The sequence below is a fragment of the Crinia signifera genome, chromosome 5 (genome assembly GCF_055691185.1).
Source record: "Crinia signifera chromosome 5, ASM5569118v1, whole genome shotgun sequence".
Lineage (NCBI taxonomy): Eukaryota > Metazoa > Chordata > Amphibia > Anura > Myobatrachidae > Crinia > Crinia signifera.
This window is the reverse complement of record NC_139221.1, coordinates 142,184,202-142,207,865: the sequence shown is the minus strand read 5'-3', so window position 1 is coordinate 142,207,865 and position 23,664 is coordinate 142,184,202. Positions and strand designations below refer to the sequence as shown.

At 41.6% G+C, this 23,664-nt stretch overlaps 1 protein-coding gene across 3 annotated transcripts in view; it reads right to left on the bottom strand.

The window, feature by feature from the left end:
• CDH12 (cadherin 12) overlaps positions 1-23,664 on the bottom strand; it is an 849,072-nt gene that overhangs the window by 239,246 nt on the left and 586,162 nt on the right. For all 3 annotated transcript variants that reach the window (XM_083188087.1, XM_083188088.1, XM_083188089.1), the window contains one exon: positions 3,603-3,897. In XM_083188087.1, the coding sequence (XP_083044213.1) occupies positions 3,603-3,897 (295 nt within the window). The remainder of the gene's footprint in view (positions 1-3,602; positions 3,898-23,664) is intronic.

Here is a 23,664-nt window from a genome sequence, read left to right as displayed (position 1 = left end):
AGAAACTGTCACCAGGTGTTAGGTGGCTGCATGTCGTGCATCCACAACACCGATAGCAGCCCAATTTTGGCGTGCTAAGGAAGGTAGTTTGTGCAGGAGGGGGGTACTTGATGTTATTATGTACTAATAAATCTTGCAGATTTTTACCTCTTTTGTATGCACTCATTATCATTTTGGATTTAAGCCCTGGGAGTGTAGGGTCTGTTCTTACAATTGGCCAATGTTTTTGGGCAATTTTATTAATTTTGGGGCTTAGAGAATGATAGGTGTTGACCCAAATGACCCTGTCTGCTGTGTTGTCTTTGGGTTGGGCTGTCAGGGCTTCTTGACGTGTCAGGGATGCTATTTTGTTTTTAGTAGCTGAAACCTCATCGGTGGAATATCCTCTTTGTACAAATTTTTCAGCCATTGAGTCAAGGGCTGGGTGCAGATCAGCAGCTTCGCTGGTGATTCCATGAACACGCATTAGCTGGGAATGCGGGAGGGCCTTGATGAGGGGAACTGGATGATGACTCGTAGCCAACAGGATAGTGTTCCTGTCGGTTGGTTTGACATACAGCGAGGTAGATAATTTACCCTCTGTGATGCAGATGTTTACATCGAGATAATGGACTAGGGTAGGCTGCATGCTGTACGTAAATTTAATGGGAGAGTCTGAGAGATTGTGCTGGTCAATCTGTCTGGTGAAAAAGATTTCATTTCCTGACCAAATGACCAGCAGGTCATCTATATAACGGGTATAGAAAATGAGCTGCTGGTCTAGGTCAGGGTTCTTGGTAAAAAGTTTTTCTTCAATAGAAATACTTGGCCTCAATTGTTTTCTTCAATAGAAAATCTTGGCCTCAATTGTTTCCTCTAGACATGACCTAAATACCACTTGGATCATGCAACTATATCAATATTTTGATCAAGTCGACATACGAAGTGCCAACATAAATGTCCACTATAGCTACCTCAAGTTGGCCATATGCGTTTCTAATACTCATGAAACTGCTATATACTAGTGAATTACTCCCTTTACTACACAGTAGAGAACCAACCGTATATGTAATATATACATAATAACTAGTCCGCAATTCTTACAATGCACTTTTAATTGTATGTTATACGTCACTAATTGTCCATATGCACATTGCACTTTATCCCTTACAAACAAGCACAAACAGGCTTGCAGCAGCTTCAGTTATGTTTTTGCACCTTTGTTTATGTATCTGTATATTTGATGATACTCTTATTGTTCAGCACAAGTGTTTTGTTTACAACTGCTGCATTTCCATTGGTTCTTAGTGGCCAAGCCTCTCTCCGTGCGCCCTGCACGTCCTGTGAATGGGTGTGATGTCATCTCCCAGCGCCGCCTGGCCGGAACGTGTGGGATCCACGGACGGAGCTGACTGCTATTTAGGTAAGATTCACATCTTTGTAACTTGTTCTCACCATAGCACCTTGATAAAAAAAGCCCATGGGCTTTTGAAACGTCGGTACACTACACCGCTTGCCTCCTGTCATTTTTTCTGAGTGCCGCCGCACCCCCAGTACCTTCTATATACAGAGCATCACTGCCCTGCACGGAAGGCACCAGAGCCATTGAGCAAGACACAGCTTCTGCTGTATTGACAGAGCGGAGTGCCACCACAGCATCTTGTAGATATATATTTAGATATATATATCTATATATATATCTATATATAACAGCGAAAACGATTGTGGTGCGCAACCTAATATATAAAATGTACCACCCAGTTGATATTAAATAAAAATCAGAATACATTCTGGAGATAATTTCCATGTGTCCAATGTTGGATGTATTCACAATAATTATGCACAGTTTGTTCATACTTTGCATAATTATTGCAAATACATCCAACATTGGACACATGGAAATGATCTCCAGAATGTACTTCTGATTTTTATTTAATATTAACTGGGTGGTACATTTTATTTACTGTATTAGGTTGCGCACCCCAATCATTTTCACTGTTGTATTTGTTTGTTATTCCTCACTAACAGGAGGAATTTTGGTGGTGCTGCATTTAACATTCAGCACGAGTCAAACTCCCAATTTTGTATAATATATATATATATATATATATATATATATATATTTGTATTCAATATCCTGGCACTCACACTCTGGGTTACGTGCTGTAGTAAATGCTCTGGTGCCTCCTTAAACTGAGAAATCAGCTGTATATGTAGCGAACAAAGTAGCATTCAGGAGTCTTCTTATGCAGTGGAAGGATGTTGCTTTAATTAAAGCAACATCTTTCCACTGCATAAGAAGACTTATGAGTGCTACTTTATTCTCTCTCTCTCTCTCTCTCTCTCTCTCTCTCTCTCTCTCTCTCTCTCTAAATAGCATTCTCATTTATTATAGAAACAGAGAACAGTAATTATTTCTATATTAATTCTGTTCCCTGTGTCATCCAATTAAGGCTGCTCTTTAAGTGTGTCTAGTTCTTTGGGCCAATGGGGGTTATTTTGGATCACTCTTTCTGACAAATTCCTTCTTAAATGGACAAAACCATGTGCACTGCAGGTGGGGCAGATGTAACGTGCAGATATAATTAGATTTGGGTGGGGTTTTACTGTCAAAGTGAGATCTACTTTTCAGTGTAAAAAGAAAGCAGTCAGTATTTTCCCTGCACAGAAACAAAATAACTCACCCAATTGTAATTCTCTCTGCATATGTTACATCTACCCCACCTGCAGTGCACATGGTTTTGTCCATCTAAGAAGGAAATGTCAGAAAAAGTGAACCAAAATAACCCCCAATGTCCTGGTTGAGGTCTTGATTCTAACTGTTCCATTGTATACAACATTTTCTGTCAAAAGGATATATGAGATCAGTTCCGCCAACAGTCAACCAACCAGAGTACCACAAATAGTTTCCCAAAGCAAACAATTGGATAAATGGTTGTCGGTAACCCATTGCAAATCAAATCTATGTAATAATATGTGCACTTACTCTACAGTACATTTGTTTGTCTATGCTTTGTATCTTTGGAGTTAATGGAGGAGTTGCATGGTAACCAATCAAGGTATCAGGTACATTTATGAAATATGTAGAAGTTGATTGGTTTCTATGCCCAATTCCACTTATCCACTCCCTTTTAATGCTTTATACCAGTGGTAGCCAACCCTAGCCCTCGAGAGCTACTAACAGTTCACATTTTCCAGACAACCTAGCTGCTGCACAGCTGCACTCATTAATCACTGACACATTTTAAAAGATACACAGATGGAGCTAATTAGCTCACTTGTGATTCTGTGAGGAGACATGCAAAACATGCACTGTTGGTAGCTCTCGAGGACTAGGGTTGGCTAGCCCAGCTTTATACAGTACATCAAACACTAGTTTTTCAGAAATACAATATTTATTTTACTTAAGTTACTTATGCTAATCTTTCTTCATTAGACAAATAAAAATGTATACAAGTGTAATACACTTAAAGGCTTATTGCAATATTGTAATAATTTAATTTCCTCAATCAAAAGTCATTTCACAGGTTTTGACATGCCTCTGCTATTTTAAACTATTTAAATCTAATTGTATTTTTTATAAACTACAGAGTTAGAAAATTCCTTTTAAGATGCTTACTCACCAACTGGAGACATTTCGGGAACACTAGCAACATAAGGGCCATCCAAAAACTTTGGCTCATTATCATTAATGTCCTGAACTTTGATAATGAATTCAGATTCTGGCTCTACTGGTTTTCCCGTAACAATATCCACAGCTTGAGCACGTAATGTATAGAATGCTTTTTCTTCTCTATCCAGACTTTTAATAGCATGGATGTCACCTGTAGTGTCATCAATTGTAAAAATTGTACCAGCACCATCACCCAAGAGTGTATATTTCACAGATCCAATTCCCTTGTCCAAGTCTGAGTGAAGCTGTAAAATACAAAGCATAGAACACATTTTTTTTATTGTTTGATTGTAAAAACATGTTACACATGGCACTTGTATATTACCTCTCAGTGTTCTGAACTTCATCAGGACAAAGCTCCTGCATAAACCATATTTCTCTTATCTGCAGTCCAATAAATTACATATGTATTACAGTATATCAGTATATATATATATATATATATATATATATATATATATATATATATATATATTCGTGTCTACCTGTTTTAAACAGTAATATGTTTATTTTGCACCCTTTTCATTGTTTTTATTTTTTTATTATTGTTATTTTCTGGCCTCATGGGTGGTTTTGAAAGCTTGGGAAAAGATACAGTGGAGAGAGATAAGGTAACAGCCAACCAGCTGCTTCTGTAACTGACATTATTTAAACACAGCCTGTAACATGGCAGTCAGGAGCTGGTAGGCTGGTACTGCATTTCTCTCCAATTTTACCTACCCAGAGTTAAAAATAAATGTAACTAGCAGCTGCTATTTTGGAAAAACAATATTGTTTTCGGATTAAGGGGCACACATTTTCAAATACTCATTCACATTTACACTACAATTGAAATGGAGCATTTCCTAAAACAACTCTAAATTACAGTGATAAAAAAAAGCTGAACAACATTTGCATGCTACTTATGAAAGCAGGAAGGATTTTCCTTGAATAGTGACTCATTTGAAAAAGTCGACAAATGATAACCAATACTGTATATGTTGGCTACATTCCACTCATTCTCAGAGCTTGAGAACAATGCAACATTCAAATAGGGAAGCCACACCGATTGCCACCATAACTGCTGCATACCTCCCAACATGTCCCTCTCCAGGAGGGCCATTTTGCGCTGTTTCTGGACTTCCCTCTTAATAAATCATTGCTGTCACCTGTTTTAAACAGGTAAATGGGTAAGAAAGGTGATTTTACACAGGTGATGGCAATCATATATTAAGAGGGAAGTCCAGAAACAGAGCATTGTGTCCCTCCTGGAGTGGGTCATGTTGGGAGGTATGCTGCTGCCAAACATCATCTACCTATAGAACATAGCTCACGTACCCAGAACATAACGCATTAGTTTATTTTATTTTTTACACTGTTACTGCCATCATCCCAGTGCCCACCACCGTAGAGCACTGGGGACAGCCTCGGGCTTCAGCCTAGACTGGGGTTCCATCAAAGGGGGGTCTTTATTGGGGGGTCCCCACTTCCCCAGGGAACTGACCTTAGCTGAAAAGCTAGGGTTATCATGTTATGGCCTTGGGACCTTATTTACTGTAAAAAGTATCACCGAGCATGGCATGACACCGCTGGCTGTATGAGCCCGGTGCTGGTTGCAAAAAATTGCCAAAATATGGGGGATCCCTACTCCTTTTGCCACCCCATATTTTGGGAACTAGGACTGGGCCATAACCCTGGTGCTGGTTATAGAACTATAACTACAAAATTTTCTCCCCCTCCCACCAGAATATTTTGGCAGTGCCCCCGGATTGCAGTCCGTAAACCCCGGATTGCAGTCTGAACCCTTGGGACATACAATAACCATCTCCCACTACATGGACCTAACACCAATTACCACCTCAAGACCACTACTTCTAATCTGGAAAAGGCACTGCTACAATTCCATCTGCTGATAATACTGCCAATCCATTCCAGTGGACTTTTTGTTATTTATACCAGCATTGGGCCTACCACACGGACACAAGTGGATGATAAAACTACTTTGTTAAGAGAGGTAACTATTCATATATTTGTGTTCCCTTCATTTTATAGTGGTATTATAGGAACTGACTCTCCGGCTTGCCTAATTATCTTTGTGGGTGTCAATCTTTTTATTGATAATATTGTGTGCGCTGCTTTGCTTTTGAGCAGCTGCAGGAAACCCCACCCATAGTGAATGCCCCCAGTTATGCCCCTTTTAGGGTCAGTCCTATACATATTTGCTTCTCCCCAATGTATTACTGTCCTGATATGTACTAAATGACAGGGGAGCATATAGCTTTTGTCATTATCATTGCAGCTATCCTTAAGATAGTGCATTGATGTGCTGGGCAATGGATGAATGGTGAGTGGCATTCACTGTTCAAACAGGTATTCATTTTGATATCTGCAGCTGACATTTCCCCATAAACACAGCATGTGCACAGGAGATCTCCTCAAGATAATTCACAGTGAGCTGGCCAAACAGCGAGACACAGCACCACTTGGCTGACGCTATGTACTCTCTGACGGGGGTGTCAGAGTGCATTGTCATATTGCAGGTTTTCTCGCCTGCACTTCAGCAGACAAGAAGTTCATACCATCACACCACTGCCCGCTTGCTTGCTGATCATGTCATCTGTCACACCTTCTGACTAGCTTGTTAGCTCCTCCGAGCATGACCCTTTAACTCTTGTCAAAGCCCTCCTCCTCACATTTCACTTCTGTATTGTGTATTTATTTGTGGTGTTCTTTGTTACCTGTACTTGTTTTTTATGATATTTAATTTCTGAAATGTTAAGTTGTGTCTCCCTATATTGTTTTATAGAGTGCTGTTTGTGCAATGCTGCAAACACTTGTGGCTCCTTATAAATAAAATGTGATAAATACAACTCATCTGTATTGCCATCTGCTTCACCTCAGTAAGGAGCAAAAGTCAGACGCGTAATAGTGGCATGGTATGTAATACATCTCCCCCACTGGATCTCTTTGTTAGAAGCCGCAATGCAGCGCTGGTCCCGGCCGTTGCTAAGCAGCCAGGACCGAACTCCCGGTCCGGGACGGCGTCACAGCAACAGTTTCTAGATGCTCAGCGCATCTCTCCCTGCCAGCAGCACCTCTTCCCCAGCGGTTGCCTAGGTGACGGGGAAGCCAGGCAGCAGAAGGGAGGTAATTAGCCAGTACACCTGACTGCTCTCACTTTGCTGGTTATTGTTTGATTCCTGAATCTGGTCCTGCTGGTTTATCCCTTGATGCCTGAATCCCGGGAAGTTACCTCTGGCTACCTCCAGGCTGCTTATTCCCTTTCCCCTGCAAAGCAAGTACTATCTAGTACTATCTTTTTGTTATACTCTTTATTGGCAGGGAGATTAGCAGACATTCCTTATTAGCTGTGTGAGGTTAGCTTCCCAGTTAGGGCCTGTGCTTAGGCTGTGGCATTAGGCCACACTATTCAGTGTATGTATATACCTTAGTTATCACTGTTAGTCCTTGTCTTGATTTCCTGTATTTGCATTTATCCTTGTTATTGGTCATTGCATCTTTTTTGCCAGAGTGTATGTATCCCAGTCCGTGCTTCTTGTACCCCTTCTTGTCTCTAAGGTTGCTGCCCGGGGCCCTTGGGGTTAAGTCCACACTGCCACTTGCCGACATAAGACCAGGCGGCATACAAGTACTGGTAGACTTCTACAGTCTTATGGGAAAAGGGCTATTAATGGCAAGAAGGCTCGTTTTTGTGCTCTGTGGACTTAGACCTGGGTGTCCTGGGGGGTTACCCAGAAGATGTCCGAGGCCCCTCGTCTGAAGACCTGCTGTCCAGTATACATAGTGGTCCTTCCCTTTCATCTGTTCCTTCACACTCCAGGCATACCCCAGGAAAACCCTGCTAGGATTCATCAACACTCCCTGGTGAGTGTAACACTCTTGCTATAGTGCTGCACATCTACAGCCTACAAGTTGCAGGACAGAGATTCCAGGTCATTTGCATGTATTCAACTACAGACTTTCCTATTACTTGGTTATGTGTTCTTGCCATCCAGTACTTTTACTGTAGATAACTTGTCAGTCTCCATTTTTACTAGTTTTTTACTGATAGCTATTAACTTTACATCAGTTATCACCCATCAATGGGGACACTTCCATTTATTTTTCCAGGAGTCTTTTAAAAAATAATATTAATTATTTATTTAAATATTTTAATAACTTGTAGGTGTTTTTACAATTGTAAAAATTCATCAAATGTTAGAGGTTGTTTGCAACATATCTGAAACATGTATTATCTCTGAAATTATCTATGTATCCAGCTGCTGCTATATTTATAATACTGCCAGTAATATCATGTTATATTATATTGTTACAGTATTGAAGGTTTGTTTTGTCACATACAGTAAATGTATTGCTATTATTATATAACTGCAGAATAAAGATCTGTAATACTATTTGTTTGAAAGTATGGGCTCTACCATTTTTTTTTCTTGACATGACTGAAGAGTCCACATTGTTCATCTTCTTGGACAACAATAAATTGGGCAGGGTGATTAAAACAAATTGGGATGTCTCCTTGTAGCTGAGCAACTGAAACAAACTGGAGATGCGGGAAGATAAATGGAAAACGTGATTTCAGTGTAGTAGATACATGTAAGGTAATGTATCTTGAGAGAAATAACCAGCGAACAACCTAAAATCTAAATGGGGTCGAGCTAGGAGAATCGTAATCGGAGAAGGACCTAGGAGTACAAATAGATAATAAACTTGGTTGCAGTGCTCAGTGTTAAGGTGGAGCAACCAAGGTGTATAAGATACTAGCCTGTATAAAAAGAGGCATAGAAACAAGAGATGACCTAGAATTCAGTGTGTATTGCTGGGCTCCACATTACCAAAAGGACATTGTACCACTGTAATAGCTTCAACAAAGGGTACCCAAGTTATTTAAAAGGGTGTTGTCTTTGAGCAGAAAAGAAAGATTAGCCAAATTATGAATGTTTATGCCAAAAAAAATGTGTTTAAGGGGAGACATGCTTAACATGTACAAATATATCAGGAGGCAATATACATAACTTTTAGATGATTTTTTTACCTTGAGGTCTGTGAACAGGACACAGGGGCATCCCTTAAGACTTGAGGAGAGGTAATTGCTTACCCTCCGCGGGAAGACCATTAAGGTTTGGAACTATCTTCCAGACGAGGTCATGCTGGCAGACACAATTTACACATTTTAAGAAAGGGATGGACAAATTCCAAGGGGATAACAACATTCAGGGTTTTAACTATCTGGTTATGGTTTAGTAGGGGATGCAGTGGGCAACACAATGGATAACTAACCACTAGATAGCATAATTAAAACAGGGGTAGTGGAACCTTTTTGGGGACAAGGGCCCTTTATATTGGTGGAAAATGCCTCCGGAGCCATATGTAAAAAAAAAAACACTTACAAATTGCCCTGCGGCAGCTGTCCCATACTCGGGCGGCTGCCACAGCTTAAGAGTCGCTGGTCTGTGTGGTCGGCGGCTGTGCAGGGAGTCAAGTACAAGGTAAATCTCACAAGAGGTCGGTAACTCTCGCGAGATTTCCCCTGTACTTGACTCCCTCCACAGGGCGGGTGGGCGGTCCACACAGACCGGCTGCGGTCTGGTTAGAATCATCTAACCTAAATCAGTTTGGAAATACCAGTTCTAGATCTAACATTTTATAATAGTATCTATAAAAGGTTGAACTGGATGGACGAATGACGATTCAACCTTAATAACTATGTTACTATGATCATTGAATGTTTTTTTTGTTGTTTTTTTACTTAAAATGTGGTACACTTATTTTTATAGTACATTTTAATAATTTTTTTTGTACTTCTGACTTGTTTGTATTTAGGTGCATCTTAAAGTATTTATACGGTACTTGTGTACTAGCACAGCGCCCATCGCATCGCAGACCATATCGCATGCGATGCGATGCAACGCAATATCGGCCAATGTTCTACAATGGCATACAATTTTAAAATTGTATGCCATTGTATATGGCATACAATGCCATACAATGCGATGGCATGCGATTATAAATTGTATAAGCACACTAATTACAATGCTTAAATGCACCCCCACGCCACCCCCCAAGTATAAGCGTGGCGAGCGCAGCAAGCCCGCGAGATGCTATAAAGTGTGGCGAGCGCAGCGATCCACCGAGCCCGAAGCGTGGCAAGTGCAGCGAGTCCCGCGAGGGGACGCGGATACCTTCACAGGTATCCGCATCCCCTCGCGGGCTTCACAGGTATCCGCGTCCCCTCGTTATAAAGTCAACTCCACGGCGATGTGGATAGTGGGGGTATGAAAAGGTCGTAGGACGCGAACCGCCACCCCTCACGGGCTCGCTGCGCTCACCACGCTTCGGGTTCACGTTTATACATGGGGGGGTAGCGTGGGGGTGCGTTTAAACATTGTAAGCACCCATTAGGGTGCTTAAAAGCACCCATTAGGGTGCTTATACAATTTAATATCGTATATGGGTCAAAATCACATCGCATGCCATCGGGTGTATGGCATGCGATGCGATAAAAAATCTGGCGACTAATTATTGTGGGCGCCGTGCTAGTACACAAGTACCATTTATACTTTATATTACGCATGGCATACACTGTATATATACTGTTCTTCTGGTACAAATACTATTTTTGTACAATTTTTTTTTTTTTCATACAGTATGCATCCAACTCAGCATGGGTGCATAAATTGTACATTATCACATTTAATGGTTTTATATTACCTAAATATGAAAATAAATTAAAACAATTAGCATTTATTAGAGCTATTATGCGTTTTCATCTATACTAACATTTTAACTGCAATAAAAGTAAGGATCCATTGTAATGCGAGTATTTCTCCTTTTATCCCTGCTTTCTCTTTCTCTTAGCAACCAAATCTATATCTGCACCAATGACAGTCTTATATAAAACATATCTAAAGTATGTTCAACCAATTCAAATTAATGCAATAAGACATTTAATTTTCTCATGACAGCTTGCAAGCTGCTCCCATCACATTTCAGCTCCCCTATAATTCATTATTTCTACCTTCACTACTATAAAAAGTGGATACTGGATGTCGTACATAATGGCTGGAATCAAGGTCTCAACTGAACAAACAATGTTTTGGCCTTTTAACCAAGGCATTTTTAAGTGCATAAAAAGCATATGTTTTTCTTTTTATATTGCGTATAACATTTGTAGTTTTGCCCACAGCATCACATTCTAGTTATTACGTTTTATAGCGTGTTAGTTTAATGATAGACGGACTCTAATAGGTTAGTATAGGCAGCATCTCAATTTTTCAATTCCCTCCATGGCCCAAACTGTGCAGCTTGTATATTCTCCCCATACTTGCGTGGGTTTCCTCGGGGTGCTCCGGTTTCCTCCCACAATCCAAAAATATACTGGTAGGTCATTTGGCTCCTAACTCTAGAATGTCTATGTGTTCGTATACATGTGGTAGGGAATATAGATTGTAAGCTCCAATGGGGCGGGGACTGGTGTGAATGTTCAAATATTCTGTGTAAAGCGCTGCGTAATATGTGTGCACTATATATCTGGCATCGGTAAGTGCATTCGGCAGCATCCCCAGTTACCCTGCATGTAGAGCACCCAAGAATGTCACTGACTACCCGCTGGAGCCTGGATTGTCAGCAACATAGTGGGTACGCACTTGATGTGCCTGATGTTTTGGTCCAATCTGCTGGATCAGATGATTTATCTTCCAGTGTTTACCCAGCTTTAGTCCCTTTTACTTATATGTTACTTTCCCACTGGAAAATTGACCACTTTGTTTAGAAAATATCAGTGCAAGCTAGATCACAAAGGTACTTTGGCACATGCGCAGTGCGATCTTAGGGCATGCACAGTCTACTGATAATAAATCATGTAGCAAATTTTTGGGAACGTCGTTTTTTTTTAAAAAGCTAGTTACATTAAGTAAGGGTGTGCATGTTTCGTTTTTTTGTGTGTCGGGTTTTGGATCTGGATTTTGCTCCTACGCTATTATTACCTCAATAGCATTAATTTCCACTCAATCCTAGTCTATCCTTAATACTTCACAATGTTCTTAGGCCAAAAGGTTGCACCGAGGTACCTGGATGACTATGCTAAGCAACACAAATGGGTGGCACAAACGCCTGGCCTATCTAGGAGTGGCATTGCAGCAGCAGACAGGATGGTTGCTCTGCTGTATACAGCAAAAGTTGCTCTGCCATATAATCCCAGGGTTGCTGCTAAGGAGTGTAGAGTGTGCAGTGTATAAGTCCAGGGGTGTTGCTAAGAAGTATAAGCCCAGGAGTGTGTTGTATTGAATCAAATGGAGGACAAACAATAAAAGATCAGGAAAGCAACACAAGTAGGCAACACAAACACCTGGCACATCTAGCAGTGACACTGCAGTGACAGACAGGATGGCAGTTTTAAAAACTAGGCCCTGAGCAGCATGCGGTGGACAGCATGGAGCATGTTCAGAGAGCAAGGAGAGTCGCATCAACATGCAGTCAGCATCTGCAAAGTGATACAACAGGAGGGATTATGTTTTCATTTAATTTAACGTTGAAGACAGAAAATATAAAGTAACTTTTAGTTGTCCAGGAGGATCTGATAGTCTTCAACACTAAAATGAGTTCAATATATTTAAAGTTGTATTGAATCTGTTAATCTTATGTTTACTTACCGAGAACTCACAGTTCCCACGATTTCAAGTTATTGTCCACTGTTCCTGACAGGTGGAGGACACAGATTTGTATATTCCATTCTTTTTCAATGACAATGTGTACTATTTAACTGTGCTTTGTAAGCAACATCTTACTCTAAAACACAATAAAAAATCTTTGAAATCAAAACACTAAAATGAAGTTGACCTCTATCACTGTATTGACCGCAATGAATCCAAACCTAACCTGTTTTAATGTAAAGTTTTCATATTACACTTACTGTAGGCTATTATTCTGGTTGACTCGCTCAGTGAATTCACACGGGGGCGATGTTTTGCGTATGCACTTGCACAGCAGCATTTCTGCGCATGTGTATATGCTGGGTGCATGCAAACTCTGAGAAAAGTCTGTCTCAACAGGTGTAAACACCCAGCCTTGCGAGCGGGTGGGGGGTTGGGGTGGGGTGAAGAGGGGCAAGGAGTGCCGGCCTGGGCTATTAGCATATGTGAATGCCCAGCGATTCATGGGCGTTCCCATGGAAATGCTGGGCGTACACATGTTAATGTGTCCGTGATAGACAGCAGATATAACCTGATGTCAGCTGCCCACCCAATTCCCTGCAATTCTACATGCATATATTAGGGTGGTCTGCACCACCCTTATGTATGCGTGTGCCTTCACCATCATTCGATGGTCGCGATCATTGAAAGATGGGGGAGATTCCCCCTGGAATGCGAATGTATGTTCATGTAAAACATCCATTCGCACGCCTTGCGAATGTATCCCATGGGTGGTGCCAGCTAACCATTAGCAAGGTGTGGATAGGATGATTCGCAAGGATGCAAATTCGAGCGAGTCAACCAGAATAAGGGCCTTAGTGTAGTCCTCTTAAAAAGATGTCATCTGGACTTGAAACACCAGAAAGTAGCCTTAAGACATTAGCAAGTGGATTTACTGCAGTGCATAAGTACACAGAGCTTTGCAGATCTGACTTTTTGGCTCCATCCCGCCCATTTGATTGTGGGGGAAAGGTGTTAAATTTAAATTTTTCTGTCACATTCACATTGTGAATGGAGGACAATCAATAAAAGATCAGGAAAAAATTCCTACTACTACTGTTGAAGCTACTGGCACCAGTCATGACACTGATGTGTAAGTCCATCAACATTGTCTGCTCAGGCCAATGCACAATGTCAATAATGGAATGTAAAATCCAACAACCTAAACATAATAATAATTAATTACTCAAAACAATTTTAACTATGTACAGAGAAACGCTAATTGGCAACATGCTATTTACAACAGAAAATGTCAAGGAATTTCTAAGGCCTTGACCTATGTTCATGACTGGTGGTTCAGCTCCTCCCTCTATAAAAATTAAAAAAACTAAAGCTTGTTAAAGCACAGGATGGTAAATATGCCTGCTGTAATACCGGGTCGTGGCAACTGGACTTTAACTGCAGTTTCAGTGGACTGGAATTATGCAGCAGTATCACTGGACTGGTATTATACAGCTGTATAGACTGGACCTATACAGAAGCACCACCAAAATACTTTTATGGTAACACAGGACACAGGACTGGACTTCTGTATACCAGATCGTCATCCCCACAGACCACAACAGATAAGCACAGACCACCACAGCCCCAGAGCAAGTCCAGCCATTACCAATGCTGGCGGCAAAAGAATGGGACTTGTATAGAGTGCAGCTCTCACTAGATCCAACGGCGGGATGACGACATCCTGAGACCCGAGCCTGGTGGGAATCCCCGAACAGTGCTCAGATCTGTACACTGATTGGGACTGTCCGGCGGTATTCTGATTCTGGATATCTGAACCCACTCACCCCTAACATTAAGATGAGTAAAACATTTTGCACAACAATTTTAAAATTTATGTATATAATAAAAATGCATAAACAGTCATCAGCTTTTCCATTTGCATTTACTTTTTGAGTAAAACTAGAACTATTTTCTCCAAATAGGCTTTTTATTCGGTATTTAATGCATTGCTTTTTACATACAAGTTATAGTTCTCAGCATAGAAAGTAATTTATAATGCTAGCCTAACTGACAAGCAGTAAATTCAATTTGAATACATAAATGATTGGTGATAAATGCTGTAATATGTGAGAAATTGCTTCATCATTCTAGGATACACTGTCACTTTGATCACTGATGCACTCAGTGTCTTCATGCAGTATCTTGTCATTTATTGCATGTATATAACATTTATTTATTAAAATATCTAATGGTTTATTCTAGTCCTATATTTATATTAATATATACTGTATTAGGTAGTTTAGTCATATTGTATGCTTTAGCCAGACAGAGAGTTAGGGCTCTATTTACTAAAGGCTCAGGGTTTTAAAATTAAAAATAATTTAGCTTTTTTTTACAGGATTAAGGGTATTTGCCTAATGGTAGAGTCTCTTTGCCGGAGAAGGCCATCTCTAGGTATAGCAAATGAGACCCATCACTGGGGGCATTATGTAATACAATTCCATATAAAGTTTATCGATCCTATTTTATCACTGACAATTATTACAGAAACACTACAAAAGCTCAGGATGGGGTTAGTCAGGTGTGCCCAAAAGACAAAAATTATTTATTAATAAAATAAACCATTTTCACACACACACACACACACACACACACTCACACACACACACACACACACACACACACACACACACACATGGTATTTTAGTCCATACAAGGGCCAATAAGCCTGCTTACTCGTATATTCCTTGACAAACACAGTGGGCAGTATTCAATGAACATAATCGCAGCGTGCAGCGAATCCTGTTTAGGATTCGCTGCACAGTCGCCGTTTTCCGGAGCCTCGCTGTCCCCCTGCTATCCCCATATTCAACGTTGCAGGGGCTCGCTACACCTGTTGGCAAATCCTAACCCCTGTGGCGTCCCACAGGGAGCCGGGGGACGGCGGCAGGCAGGGAGATGGAAGTCTCCCTGCCTGCCCCAGAACGTATGTGGAGGGGAGAAGGGGTCCCCGGGACCCAGGCAGCACAAGCTTCCCCCCAGGAGAGCCAGCAGGGGACTGGGTATTAACTGCTCCTGATTGTGCATATGTAATGATCGGGAGCAGTTAATATATGAATATCTAATGAGCGGCTCTTGGCTCCCGGCCCCCTGCTGGCTGTTATGTGTAAAAAAAAATTTTTTTTTTAAATTAAATATATATTCATGTGCTATAAGCACATGAATAAAAATAACATGCCCATTTACTGAATAAAATTCCTGATATTTTGACACCAAATGTAAAAAAAAAAAAAAAACTTTATTTTAAAAGTTCACATTCCACTTCACCATGAAAAGATGGCAATTTGCTACCCGGCGACACACAATGAAAATCACTTAGAAAGACGGCGAAAAGTGCACGTTGAATAGGGTGATTCACTTTCTGACACAAAAAATCACCTTCCAACGCGAAAATAGCACAAATTTGCCATAAAACATGCCAAATTGGCCTCATTGAATACTGCCCAGTAACTGACTTGTCATGCCAGCTACTGTTGCTGGCATCAATCATCTAAGTAACTTTTCTTTAGAAATTGCATTAAAAAAACTTGTATATCACTGTGATATTTGTGATTAGTGTACAACATATTATTGAGCAGGTTTACATATTTAAACTAGAAGTGTGGCTGATCTTTGAAATGTAAAGGACGCTTTATTTACAGTTAGTTAAATTTTTTTAGATACAATACAGTTTTGCCGTTATATCTCTGTACTAGTCATTTGAAAACATAAGTTATATTTGAAACAGTAATAGGCATATTAGGGAAAGTAAAAGGAGATTACAGCAAATCTTTTGTGGTTATTTTTCATGGAACACTTATTCTAATAGGCTAAAAATGAATCTTTTCATAAAGTGTTTGAATTTTATCATTGAAGGGAGCCTAATTTACCATGCAGCCTAATTGACCATACAAGGCGATACAATACATAACTGAGTGAAAGTGAACACATTAAGTAATATATACAGTAATATTAATATATATATATACACCCACACACCTTGACAAAGGGGGACCACCCCTGAAACGTTGGTTTCCTTGCTGTGAATACAACACATTTATTCAAGAGTGCCAGCCTGCATTTATTATATATATATATATATATATATATATATATATATATATATATATATACATACATACATACATACATACATACATACATACATACATACATACATACATACTGGCAGAGACCGCATCTTGGAGCAGTAGGGTCAGTCCATGAAAATGGTCACCGTCTTTTCCTGTAATGTTACCAGTTTTCATGACAAGCTTTACCACTCAAGCCACATTACTTCACACAAAATATTCAAAACACATCCTCAAGAAATATATTTCACATGACCATTTTAGTAAAATTTTTGGTACTCTTTACCTAGAACGGCGCCCACGATGTCCATCACGGTCATCGGGGGTAAAAAATCGCGGGCATCGCGGCCATCGCATGCACTAAAAAAACGGGTGCGACGCGATGCCCGCGATTTCCCATAGGGATCAATGTTAAAAGTGTCAATGGACGCGATTTTTGTGTTCAATGCCTCAATGCCCGCGATTTTTCCATAGGAAACAATGTTAAATGAGCCACAGAGCCCTAATAGTCCCCCTGAAGCCAGAAATGGCCCCCACAATTGTTAACGCCACCCCACGATCAACGTGAACCCGAAGCGTGGCGAGCGCAGCGAGCCCGCTAGGGGCGGCGGTACGCGTCCTCCGACCTTTTCATACCCCCACTATCCACGTCGGCGTGGAGTTGAGAATAGAATAGTGTGGCGAGCGCAGCGAGCCACCGAGCCCGAAGCGTGGCGAGCGCAGCGAGCCCCGCGAGGGGACGCGGATACCTTCACAGGTAAACGCGTCCCTTCGCGGGCTTCACAGGTATCCGCCTGCGCTCGCTACGCTTCGGGCTCGGTGGCTCGCTGCGCTCGCCACACTATTCTATTCTCAACTCCACGCCGACGTGGATAGTGGGGGTATGAAAAGGTCGGAGGACGCGTACCGCCGCCGCTCGCCACGCTTCGGGTTCACGTTGATCGTGGGGTGGCGTTAACAATTGTGGGGGCCATTTCAGACTTCAGGGGGACTATTTGGGCTCTGTGGCCCATTTAACATTGTTTCCTATGCATGCATTGAGGCATTGAACACAAAAATCACGTCAACTGACACTTTTAACATTGATCCCTATGGGAAATCGCGGGCATCACGGGCCGTTTTTTTAGTGCATGCGATGGCCGCGATGCCCGCGATGGGCGCCGTGCTAGGTAAAGAGTACCACATTTTTATATTTGTTATTGTGGAATGAGCCAATAGCAGAAGCCAGGGGTGTACTCTGCAGCACCTGTGATCTCCTGATATAAGTGTTTTTAGGGCAGATTGCAAATGCTCTTGATGTTGAATTAGCTGCCCAAGCTATAGGCCGGGGTGTGGGCTATGCAGAACCGGGCCCACCACTAGGCAGCCTTAGGCATTTGCCTAAGGCACCGGCCACTGGAGGGTGCCACTCTGGAGCAGCCCCCCCCGGATAGAGGTCGACGGCATCCGCAACTGTTCAACCCCCCCAGCATCACCCCCGGTGGAGTGACTTGGCGGCTTTCTATCAGCAGAGGACCTGGATCGCAGCAGGGGTAAGTTTCACACAGCTCTGTGCGGTAGAGCAGCGGAATCCCCAGTTCCCTCCATCACTATTATCACATTCCCCCTTGATCACCTGCTGCAGTCTCCTCCCAGCTGGGAATTGAGCGCATAGACGCCGACATGCTGACCTAGAGTGCCAAACTCTCACGAGAATGGCAACCCAGATGTCGCGTCGGGCAGCGTCTGTGGAGCCGGGTGAGTCCACCAATCCCCAGCTTCAAGCAAGCCTGTGCTCCTGTATGGCTGGTGTACCCAGCCCAAAGCAACACTGCTTCCTGTTCTGCTGGTGTCCTCAGTTTTGAGCAACACTGCTTCCTGTACTGCTTGTGTCCCCAGCTTCGAGCAAGCCTGCATTCCTGTATTGCTGGTGTCCCCAGCTTCAAGCAATTCTGCTTTCTATATTGCTGGAATCCCCAGCTCCAAGCAAGCCTGCCTTCCTGCATCATTGGTGTCCTCAGTTTGAGCAAGCCTGCCTTCCTACATTGCTGGTGTCCCCAGCTCCAAGCAAGCCTGCCTTCCTAAAATGTTGGTGTCCCCAGCTCCAAGCAAGCCTGCCTTACTGTATCACTGATGTCCTCAGTCCTGAGCAAGCCTGCCTTCCTGCATCACTGGTGTCCTTGGTCCTGAGCAAGCCTGCCTTCCTGCATCACTGGTGTCCTTGGTCCTGAGCAAGCCTGCCTTCCTGCATCACTGGTGTTCCCATTTCTGAGCAAGCCTGCCTTCCTGCATCGCTGGTGTCCCCAGCTCCAAGCAAGCCTGCCTTACTGTATCACTGATGTCCTCAGTCCTGAGCAAGCCTGCCTTCCTGAATCACTGGTGTCCTTGGTCCTGAGCAAGCCTGCCTTCCTACATTGCTGATGTCCCCAGCTCCAAGCAAGCCTGCCTTACTGTATCACTGATGTCCTCAGTCCTGAGCAAGCCTGCCTTCCTGCATCACTGGTGTTCCCATTTCTGAGCAAGCCTGCCTTCCTGCATCGCTGGTGTCCCCAGCTCCAAGCAAGCCTGCCTTCCTAAAATGTTGGTGTCCCCAGCTCCAAGCAAGCCTGCCTTACTGTATCACTGATGTCCTCAGTCCTGAGCAAGCCTGCCTTCCTGCATCACTGGTGTCCTTGGTCCTGAGCAAGACTGCCTTCCTGCATCACTGGTGTCCTTGGTCCTGAGCAAGCCTGCCTTCCTACATTGCTGGTACCCCAGCTCCAAGCAAGTCTGCCTTCCTCCATCATTGGTGTCCTAAGTTATGAGCAAGCCTGCCTTCCTACATTGCTGTGTCCTTAACTCCAAGCAAGCCTGCCTTCCTGCATCACTGGTGTCCCCATTTCTGAGTAAGCCTGCCTTCCTGCATCGCTGGTGTCCCCAGCTTCAAGTAAGCCTGCCTTCCTAAATTACTGTGTCCCTAGCTCCAAGCAAGCCTGCCTTCCTGCATCACTGGTGTCCCCATTTCTGAGTAAGCCTGCCTTCCTGCATCGCTTGTGTCCCCAGCTCCAAGTAAGCCTGACTTACTAAATTGCTGGTGTCTTCAGCTCCAAGCAAGTCTGCCTTACTGCATCATTGGTGCCCTCAGTCCTGAGCGAGCCTGCCTTTCTGCATCACTGAGCAAGTCTGCCTTCCTACATCGCTGGTGTCCCCATCTTCAAGCAAGCCTGCCTTCCTTCATCACTGGTGCCCCAAGTTCTGAGCAAGCATGCTTCCCTGTATCACTGGTACCGCCAGCTCCAAAAATTCTCACTTTAGTCATCTAGCCATAGTTTCATACCTGTAACCTCATCTGCATGAATAAATCTTATATAAAACATGCTATCTTGTATCATGTATCCAGCCAACTGGGCATCTGTTCTCATCTGGATTCACAAACAACCTCAGCCCTGACAAATAGCACAAAGAAACTAAACCATATAAGGCTGAGCATAGGTAAGAAACATAAACGAGGACTCAGCCTCGTCCACTAAACAAAATAACCGATAATGTTTAAGAGAGAGAAATTTAGTCTAAAATTAAACATACTATATCTCTGAAAAGCAAGTAAACACTACCCTAGTAACATTTGCAGGTTACACTGTATCAACATATATAATTTAAAGAACAAGTTATAAAACCTGAGTGTTGACTTATCTGTAAACACCATCACATATTTTGCATATCATATCAAGCGCTTGATGTAGGATAGCTCATTAATGATGAAATAATATCTTTAAAATACAAGAATATATAATTAACAGAAAATAGTAGCAAACAATCCCACTTAGTGCTGAGAAGCCGCATATAGGTATCAGAGGAAGCGGCCAGCACGCTTTGACTGCACAAGGCGCGATACAAGATACCGACTGCAGCGTGAAGCATCAATCAAGTGTACCCGAGTAACGGCGCTGAGACGCCACACACCAATACCAGGGGAAGGGATCAGTGCATTCAGGCTGCACGCGGCGGGACATGGATGCCAACTGCAGCGTGGAGCACTACACAAAAAGTACATACTGTTTAAATAAAAGCACCAAACAACATCTAACTATTTGCATATAAACTATACTTGACTATATCAGTATATTTCTGGCTTATATACAAAAAAACGGAGGACTGCAATAAATGTACTATTGTGGGATGTGGGATAAAACTACACATTAAAAATGGGATATCATTAAGGAATTATGATGAAAGTATAATCCATACCTGATTATATACAATATTGAAGGGATACAACATTTGTACTAGCCAAGAGTGAAAATAACTTTATTAAATTATAATGTGAAAAATCTGCCTTTAACAGGGTACTGTATAAGAGCAAAAGTGTTACATTGTAATTAAATAATAGAGTTGTCTGTTTCAATTAAAAGCTATACTTGAAACAACATATACGTTTAGAGTTGAATCATTGCAGAGGTCAACAGAACCTGTTTAAGAGAAATCATGGGAAATACATTAAGATTAGAGGAACGTACAATAATAATCCCATATATAATATCAGGAGGGGAAATAAACACATGAAATGTACTTAATGTGTCTAATTGAGCATCCACATCTTGTTTTTTAATCCCACTTTCTTAACTTTTCTGCACATCTAGATTACTATTTTATTAAGAGGATGTAAATGAATTTTTGAATAAAATTTACATTTTGGCAGGTATTCAATGCTTGTATTGGGGGGAGGCAGCGAATCCTGTGTAGGATTCGCTGCAATTTCACCCCAATTCTCCCTGCAGGGCGATTCGCCGGGCAGCCGCCAGTTCGCCCTATTCAACGTGTCAGGGGCTCTCTGCCCCTGGCGGCGAATTTTAACCCCCCCCCCGGCGAATGCTGCCAGGGAGCTGGGGGACGGCTGCAGGCAGGGAGATGGAAGCCTCCCTGCCTGCACCGGACACTGTGAGGGTGAAGGAGGGCTGTGGGGGACACAGGGAGAGCCCCCCAGAGCTGGAAGGGGGCTGTGTTAGGGAGCCGCTACACACTGGTCCCGATCGTGCATGTGTAATGATCGGGATCAGTGTGCAGTGAATATATGAATATTAATGAGCGGCTCCCGGCTCGGCCCCCTGCTGGTGAATGTGTAAAAAAAACATATATATATATATATTGTTTAAAAAAAAAATTTCAAATATATTCATGTGCTGCAAGCACATGAATAAAAATAGTATGCCCCTTCACAGAAAAAAAATCGGATTTTTTGACACCAAAATAAAAATAAAAAACGCTTTATTTTCAAAGATCACATTCCAGTTCTCCAGAAAAAGAGGACGAATGTAAAATGGAGAATCTGGGGGTAAATCACTGGAGAAAGCAGATCTCCACTTCAGCATTGAATACACTCTCGGCGAATTCCACTAAAAACCCCATTGAAAACCACTGGCGAATCGTGGAGAATCACAAACAAAGAATCGCCAGACATTCGCTCTTCATCTGCAGAGAATTGTGTCCATTGAATAGGGCGAATTGTTTTTTATGTGAGAAAATTCCCTGTAAACCCGGTGAATTGCCTGATTCCCCAGAAAATATGGTGAATCAGAGGCATTGAATACTGGCCTTTAAGGAAAAGTAACTATCAGTTGGACGTCTAGCATTTAACATTTTCGGAGTGCACCCTTATATCTCTACATTTTTGCTTCTTCCATTTAAACAGTGTGACTACTGTATTGCTCTATGTGCCATAAGAATAGATGAGCAGGGCTTTATCCATAGGACTATATTAGCAAACCAGCAACTTTTGTAAGCTGACACTTTTCGGCAGGTTGGGGCATTACATTTAAAGTGGCACTAACATTCAGTGTACACCATGCTGAACTTTATACTGAATGTTACTGCACTTTAAGTTTTTCAGCTCCAATCTGATGAGAATCAACAGCTCAATTTGATAATATAGCTCAGTGGTTCCAAACCCTGGTCCTCAAGTACCCCCAACAGTGCATGTTTTGCAGGTCTCCACACAGAATCACAAGTGCTATAATTAGCTCCACCTGTGGAGCCTGATGTGCCTGAATAATGAGTGCACCAGCCGGGTGACCTGGAAAACGTGCACTGTTGGGGGTACTTGAGGACCAGGGTTGGGAACCACTGTTATAGCTCATAAAGCGGGTGAAAAAGAAGAGGAACATTTTGTGCTCTCTTCCATGCACCATTTATATTGTATATTCTCAATGAACTAAGGTAATTAGGGAAATGTTACACTTTTTAATACTTTTATGCTACAAAAAGATATTTGTATCCCGTTTATTTCACAAGATTCTCTCGAAATAAGTATTTGTGACTAAACATGGTGGTACATTCTATTGTTGTTTTACAGAAATATAATATAAACTATACCTAAATACATTTCTATAAGAAGTGAAATTGCATTACATTAAAGAGTATTCTGTTTTCCTTTAAAGAAAATCTCCCCTAACCCAAAATATTTTTGTAAGTTTATATTTGTACAAGAACATTAATTAACAGGACGTAATATTTACAAGATCAGCTTACAATGAAACACTTGCTTAAACAAAACTGTATTCCTTGCAGTGATACCCCCCCCCCCTTACTGCTTTGTTTGAAATAATGTTCCATCTGCACCTGATCAATATTTCTCATAATGTACAAACAGAAGTAGAACTAGAATGTGTTATTTATTAGTAATAATTCTTCTGCTATAGACCTTGTGGGCATCAAAGCTCCTTTTTTCATTGCAATTTGAATTGCAATTTTCATAGATTTATGAGACAATCATCCCTTAAGACACTATCATAGTTATACTCCACATTATGAATAAAGTGCTAAAAAATACAAAAAGCGAAAAAAAATATAAGATGCAGGTTATTGGGTTGAATGTGTTTTCAGTTATACCGTATATTGATATTTAATAAGACAGTCTTGGGTGTTGCGTGCCTTTTCCTCTCTATATATAAAACATATATAGATTTTTTTTTTAAAGTAAAATAACTTGTGCAAACCAAATACTGAAAATTCTAGGCCATAGGCTGAATATGTTCTACTTTTCCTGGAATTAATTCATACACAATGCTGTGCCTGAGTGACATATCTCTTGTTTCCCGTACTTGTAGAAGTGATCCTAATAATGAGAACACAAAGTAATTTACAAGGTCAGATTTGATTTGTTTTTCATCACAAAAAAAAAATTACTTATCAGGGAATGTAATTTAAAGGTTTTTTTTTTTTTTTTTCATCAAAACATTGTAAGTACACATACAGAAAAGGGTTATATAAACACGATAACATATATTACAAATCATGA